Raw genomic sequence first — 7,760 nt, forward strand, 5'->3', positions numbered from 1 at the left:
TTTAAACCCATAAATCACTTTTCACAATCTTCTTGGAAGACAGCAGCATTTTATTCCCTATTTTCTTCTTTTTTTTTTTTTTTGGCCAAGGTGAATTGGTCCAAAAGCAAAGCAGGAGCTCAGAAAGAGAGAGAGAGAGAGACACGGAATGTCTAAGACATGGTTCATAGTGAATATACATCAATAACAGGCAAACATCCACAACCATCAACTTACAAAACAGTGCACAAACATCATGTGTGAACGCTGTCGTCACCAGTGATCCCAAACCGTAACAACTATGACAGCGAGGGGAACTGACAGATGTTGTGAGTGAGACAGGGAAACTGGGCTGCTCTCAGTTTAAAAAAAAAAAAAAAAAAAAAAGGAATGATCACAGACTGAATTAAAGTGAATGCATAAAAAGCACAAATAAGTGAAGCCTTCATTTTTCCCATGTGGTGAGTGTTCCCTAAGCCTGGTAAGACTAATTCCACCATTACATCTGTGCGCAGAACGAGGCAGGGTTTCAGTGCATAGTCACATTACTGCATCTTCATGCCCGGATTACTGGAAGGAGAGAAGCTACGTGGTTGAAAGCTAGATCATTCACTTTTCTTTCTTCAAATACTCTTTCTAACTGTTTGGCATCTTTTTGCCCCGTGTTTATGAATACGGAGGAGCCATCGGTGCCAGAAACGAAGCTTTCAAGTGAAACTGTAACACTATGGAAAATGTAGAAGATGGCAGCTAAGTGCTAACACTGCAGTGAGCATCCACCAGCTGAAGTGTGAAGCTGAAGATATAGATTGGCACCAAATGTGACATTAATACGTTCATCCCACTCTACTGGATGCAAAATGTAAGCAGCTGTTTTTATTTTTTGTTTGTTTGTTCTTTAAAGGCGTAAACCCTGTTTTTAGTAAGTTTGGCCCATTCCAGATAAACCATAAACCATGTGTAATGCTTTGGTGTCATCAAAAAATGTTTTGACCTGAAACCAAAGACGCAGCTGTTGGTTTACCTGTTAATTCCTATTTTTTTATGTTTTTCCACAATTTAAAAAAAAAAAAAAATTTTAACATGGTGTTTTAATTACATGAATACTGTGCGCATCATAAACGGGATAAAAGATGGACGTTGCTTCTGGATGTGAAAACTGAAGCAGGTGTGGAAGAGCCCTAAATCTGTATTCTTTTTAATGGCCACCAGGGGGCAGCAGCTGTGATCGCAAAAAGACTTCTGGTTATATGAAGTCTATATGAAAACGGTCCTCTGCCCTGCCCTGGTCATTCTAAGGGTCAGAAACCAGGATTATCCAGGATACGCTCACTGGGGGGGGGGGGGGGGGGGGGGGGGGAATGCACTCGATTTCTGGTGGCACTGTTCCTCTAAATGGGTCAGATCCCATCCTGCATAAAGAGATCGATGGACCAAAGTTACCAAAAGCTGCCTTCACCTAAACGCCGTCTTTTAGCTGCTGTAATTCTAAATAATTGGATTTGCTACTTAGGTGTACATTTGCATCCATGTGAAGTGTAAACAATGTGCTGCGATGTACAACATGGGAACCTGAAGGCTACAGAATAAGACGCCAAAGCAGTTAAGACTGATGGATGATGGTGTGCTTGGTCTGCCTGCCCGGCCAGGAAGATTCTGGGTTAAATGTTGCCATCCAGTGGATTAGTTTAATCTCCAGCGATCAGTTGGCCACAGCCAAGATTAGTCGACCTAATTACCGCATATTCAGGCAGCCCATTGATTCCTAATGGACCAGGAGCATTAACACTAGCCTGTCAGATGGAGAGAAAAGCTCTAAGAAATCAAATGGGGGGAAAAAAAAAAAAAAGACATAAAAAAGAGAGTAAGACTGATTCAAAGTGTAATGGTGCAATAGGGGGAATGTGTGTTTACTGATTAGTAGGATTCATGATATTTGGCATTCTTCATTATGGCATTGAAAGTGGGTGGTCACTGCTAGTGGTGCAGAGGGAGAGAGACTGGGCAACGGGCCTCTTGATAGGGCAAGGGATGGGTGGGGAAGTGGGAGTTTAGGTAGAGAATTCCACTCCGTCATCCTCACGCCAGCTTCAGAAACTGTTCCACTGTATCCGCTTCCACCGCCTCAGAAAACATTTCATAGTTCTGTCGAGAAGAAGAGAACACCAAAAGGGTTAAGGCGCAAACACAAAGACCGAAACGTGTTATTGTGGCGGCTGCACAGTTTCACAACAGCTGGTGCTGGAAATTCAACAGCACAGCACTTTGATCACCATAAACCAACAGCAGAACTGTCACTGACATCAACATCTGAACACCAGTTCTGAAAAATGCTCCAATTTAAAAAAAAAAAAAAAACCTAGTACTGCTGCATCCGCTACTCGTTGCTTCAAACACAGTAACTTAACCAAGAGCAAGAAAAAAAAACATTTCAGTGTGTTCAGCCTGGAGTTAATGGTGGGAAAATGTGAGTATGTGGTGTGTGCCCATGCCTGCATTCTGATACATTGATGCGGTGTGTGCGGAGGGGTGAGGATGACCGTAAGCTGAGCTCTGGAATATAGCAGGGAAGAAAATAAAAGCAAGACTAACTTCCTGAAATTTAGTCATCAGCTGTTGCCAGCATGGCTTCACAAAGGCAAGAAAAAAATATTTGTGTTTAATAATACACTGTCTTTATGAAAATTAAGCATTTGTCAGCCAAGCGATTAAACTATGCTGCAGGTAGAGTTTAACTATTCAAATATATGAATCTGTCACAGTCACCTTACTGGCCTTTAAGAGTTTCAAGTGTCAGGATGCTGGATTGGATTTGAAATTTCAGTTTCAAAAATATGGTTTCCAATTTTTTGTTTTTAACCAAACGTTTAACGTATGGCGATTTATTAAACATGTGACAAACAATTACTGTGTTGATAGTACCAGCCAAAAATCTACAGTGCTGTTTCCTGCTGCCGTATGAGCAAGAAAAGATCATGTTTTTCATGTGCGTGTATGTGTGTGCTTTCCATACCCCACAGTACTGGTCTTCATTGAAAAGCTGCGGAGGGACCGCCGTCGGGTCGCCTGCTTTGCTTCTCATTTCGTCGCGGAGCTCCCCGCCCACAGAGATGTCGATGAGCTCGTACTGGATGCTTTTACTTTCGAGGACTCGTATCACTTCCGCCTGCTGAGACTTCACCTAAACCCCCCGCCCCCACCAAAAAAACAAACAAACAACAAAAAGAGTTTCAGGAACTTAATCAACTCTTGTACAAACAGCAGGAAGGAGACAACTCATTCATTCAGTGTTTAATCTGCAGACGGTGACATGCGACACCACAACTTCAAATCTGCTGTTCACTGATCACATTTCCAGACCTTAGCAGAGCAAAATCACAATAGCTGTTAAGCTGATAAGTGTTTTAGTCAGTGTGCGATAAATGAAAGGCAGATGAAGGCCACCAAACTGCTCTGAAGCACTGTTCAAATAAACCTTGTAATACTATTCTCCCTGAGAGCAGATTACAAGGCATAGCACTGGAATAGAAAAAATATGATTCAAGTAGTTTTTTTTTTTTGAAGCTTTGCCCGTAAAAGCTGCAGCTTTATCTGGCTCATGGGTGATGATTAATAGACAGAGTGGACAGTCTGCTATCTTTTTTTGGGTGACTGAGGAAGTTGGGAGGGGGTGTTCGTAAATGCAACCACACCTATGAAGAGCACCAACTGGAAACACACAGGCTGGCATTTAGTTGCTGTGACTCAAACTGAAAAAGGGGAATTGCTTCTCTTTGTTCCACAAAATTTGAAGAAGCTCCACAGAAGCAGGGAAGTTTTATGTGAGCTGCAGCTGACTAACTGGAAATTAAGATAATAAAGTAGGTCTGACCTACTGACGTGCTCTAGAAATGTTTTGTGCACTAATGCCATTGCAGAACAATTCGTGTATTCAGGCATTTCATTAGTCCACATATAAGAAGCATAAGTGAATACACAAATATTACATAAGTACATTGTGGCATTAATTTTTTTTCTTTAAAGAACAGTTCAAAAAATGACAAAGTGATACAAATGTACATTTTTGTATTTTCTCTGTAGTATACCACAGCCACCAACATGCTATCTAGAAGCAATGCTGCACATGCAAGAGTTAAAAGCGAATGCACGTCACTAAATCTTTTTCACTATGTGATTTCCTCGCAGCTAATAGAGACCAGATGTTTGGCCCTGTGCTCTGTAACAAGCAAATTTAAAAGAGTCCTGCAAAATTATTGTTTTAATAATAATGTGCTGCACAATGTCAGTTTCTACACCTCTGCAGGAAGTCTCAACATCAACGTGTTCTACTCAGTCCTTCCTGTTGCAGTCTGAGGAAATATGAGCAGAACTCTAATACAAAATCCAACAATTTGCTGCATTGTTCTTAAAAACAAAAACACAAACGGCAACATAAAGCGGTTTGATGTATTACATATACGAACGTCTACTGGTTACTTCGGCTTACATGTAATCTATCAGGTCGCTCTTACTTAATGAAAATTTTTATTTTATTACTGATCCCCATACTGGCTAGCTATCGACCTGGAATAACTGGAACAAGAAGATGAAGGTTGGCGTGTGCCAAAAATGTTAAATACCTTCAAAACATTTGCCGTTTAGTGTATCTGATTCATGCTGACGGATTAGAAACGTTTTTGCTTGAACCAGGCCTTAATTTTACGGTTTAAATCAGCGAGAACTAGAAGCTGACAGATTTTTTTAATGCTGTTTGGTGTGCGGCTCTCCGCACAGGAAACGGATACGTGTTCGCTATTTCTCATGTACCACAGTAACACTGTGACAATGTCTCTGATTAGTGTAAGTAAACGTGCGTTTTAAGGAGAAATATACGGGAAGCCTGCTAGCTAAGCTGCTTCATTAAAAACAAAAAACACCTTTCTGCTACCAAGGGAAGGAACCTAGGTGGAATAATGCAATCTGCTTCGTCTTTACACGTCCTCTAAGTTTTTAATAGAATTCCCAATTGTAACTTTAATGATCACTAAGCTTCCATACTAATAACGCTGACGTTTCAATAATGAAATAAAGGGGCAGTGAGTTAGGCATAGGCCCGCTGCACTGTTAGTCAGGAGGAAGCTGACTACTGATAGGGTGCTGGGTGTGTCTGTTGGAATTGAGCATTGCTAGCTGCTGCCACCGGAGCTAAAAAAACAAACATAAATATAATGGTACACGTATCGAATTATGGCTGCTCGACTCACCGTCCGTGAGGCAGTAACGGTGGTGTAGTACAGTTTGATCCCCATAGCTGCAGATCCTTCCACTCTCCCTTTGTGTATCTGCTTACAAGTAGCTTTCTCTCGCTGCTATCAAGCTAGCAATTATAAGCGGAAGAACGTCCGGCAACACGAGATTTTCAAAATAAAAATTAAATCCATAGGGGGAAAGTAGATTTGCATTTGGACTCTGAAATCTTCTAAACTGAAATCTCAGACTCAGCAGAGGTGGCAAAAGTACTGACATTCTGTACTTAAGTAGAAGTACAAGTACTTGTGTTAAAAAATACTTTGGTAAAAGTCAAAGTACTGGTTCAACTTCTTTACTTAAGTAAAAGTAAAAAAGTACAGGTTCTGAAATTTACTCAAAGTAAGAAAGTAAAAGTAGCTCCTTGGGAGACATTTCTACCTGCTTTTTTGTGTAAAGCTAACTGAACCTTATTATATATTATTGTAATAATATAAAATAATACATGAGAACACAAACGTTATTCCAATCTAAATTTTAATTCTAATGAATGTACTCAGCTTGAATAACAAACTGTGAAAGGGAATTTAAACACAGGTCTATTCTCTGTGTCCTCCATAGTAGAGGGTGACTGTGTCTCCACCTAAACACCAACATGAGGATACTCAGGGGTTACAGTGGGATTCAGAAGGTGGAGGAACCCTAAGATCCGCTGTAGTGGCTCTGCATGGGGAGAAGAACCACAGCTTTCTATTGTGAGCTGCAGTAAATGATGTTGGTGTGCAGGCTGTGATCAGCTGACCTGCTGCTGCTGCTCTGAGGTTTACTGCTCTGTGTGGATGAACTGAACTCACAAAGATGTAACCCAGTATTTCACAGCTATCTGAGCTGATCTCCATCCCCTACACTGACAGCATACAGGCTGTAGAAATGTTGGAGTCAGTGAATGAATCTCAGCATCAGCAGCTTTGATTCAAACTGTGCTGCACTGATGTAACCTGTAACTCTGACCATCAACACAGCCTCTGTGCACCAACACAGAGCTTTACTGTAAATACAGTACAACCAGCTAACCTGTTTATCACGCACTAAACTGCGGCATTTTAATACAATCTTTGAATAACACAAAGTCAGCATACTTCAGTTTATTTTCCAGTCCTTACCTTTAAATCTAACCTCTCTTCTTCCTCTCCTGTCCTGAATTTCTGTGAACTTCTCTCTCTTTGCTCTCCCTGAAATACAGCAGCTCTTCTTTTAGCTAGCAGACACACTGTGTGACAAACTGCACACACTTTGTGTGTTTGCTGATATTTGTTGAGCATTTAGAAACGTTGCATTTATCTGCCACACGTTACTCCCTTCATGCTCGCTCCTCTTCAGTAGCGCTAGCTAAGCAGTTTATGTGCCGCAGCGCAACTTACGGACTCGGTCCGGCCCGCTGTGACCCCTGATTATAGCGCTATAAATGATACATTAATTATATGGGTTTGTGTATTTAATTCCTTTGTACCAGATAAGCCCCGGTGATGGAGGATACGCCAGTACGATTGTCTCTTATCTGTTATTATTCCTCCGTTTAGGCTCAGATCGCTTGATGACTGACGGCGCACTGACCGGAAACGCAAACTTCTCCCTGACGTGTTAAAAAGTAACGAGTCTGTTTTGAAAATGTAAGAAGTAGAAAGTACCGATACTTGTGTAAAAATGTAGGGAGTAAAAGTAAAAAGTACTCAGAAAAATAAATACTCAAGTAAAGTACAGATACCTAAAAAATCTACTTAAGTACAGTAACGAAGTATTTGTACTTCGTTACTTCCCACCTCTGAGACTCAGTCAGTGGTTTGTGTCCCTAAATACAACAGTCAAAAACACAGAACAACTGCTAACAATTATTATGGACCTTCCTAATGTATGCTGAGGAAAAAAAATTTTGAAGGCATCAATAATCATATTTTTAGACCTTACAACTTACAAAAAATGGTTAGGTTGATTAATCAGTGATTAAAAATGTTCTGAAAATAGTTATTAGTCACATTATTTTTTGTTACAGAGATCTGCTCTGACAATCTGAAAATAGTTTTTTGGGTTTTTTTTTTTTTTTGGCATGTTTAATGTTGAGGATACAGACAGGAAATGATTCTATGTAGGCAAACTTGACTCCACTCTTCCTCTATCCTGTGGACCGCTACATCTAGTTTAAAGAGACAGTACATGACTTTGTTCATAATTAAGTGTAGAATGAGGTATTAATTCCTGTTAACCCTACATGAACTGGTTATATATTTAATTCTAGCTAGGCTGCTACCTTCTTTCACTCTGTCTTACACTCCTTATGTCTTATACCCTTCTCTTCTTCCTGCATTTCTTTTCTTTTTTCCTCAAACGACCCTACTACTTTTACTACTTAATTACTTAATTTCTCTGTTACATTTCATCCAATTCTACATAAACACACATAAACGCTTATCAGCCTCCACATTTATTCAGATCAGTTTAATTACATTTTATTTATATAGTGCCATATATATATATATATATATATATATATATATATA

General features: G+C 40.0%; 1 protein-coding gene across 1 annotated transcript; it reads right to left on the reverse strand.

The window, feature by feature from the left end:
* Nucleotides 1–1,327: 1,327 nt before the first annotated feature.
* Nucleotides 1,328–5,346, reverse strand: sh3bgrl3 (SH3 domain binding glutamate-rich protein like 3). The gene is made up of 3 exons (XM_030741737.1): nt 5,223–5,346; nt 2,993–3,160; nt 1,328–2,124 (listed from the first exon to the last, which is right to left on the reverse strand). Exons 1-3 carry the CDS (start codon nt 5,265–5,267, stop codon nt 2,059–2,061), a joined length of 279 nt encoding a protein of 92 aa, XP_030597597.1. The 5' UTR covers nt 5,268–5,346; the 3' UTR covers nt 1,328–2,058.
* Nucleotides 5,347–7,760: the final 2,414 nt, after the last annotated feature.

This window comes from Archocentrus centrarchus, chromosome 11 (genome assembly GCF_007364275.1).
Source record: "Archocentrus centrarchus isolate MPI-CPG fArcCen1 chromosome 11, fArcCen1, whole genome shotgun sequence".
NCBI lineage: Eukaryota > Metazoa > Chordata > Actinopteri > Cichliformes > Cichlidae > Archocentrus > Archocentrus centrarchus.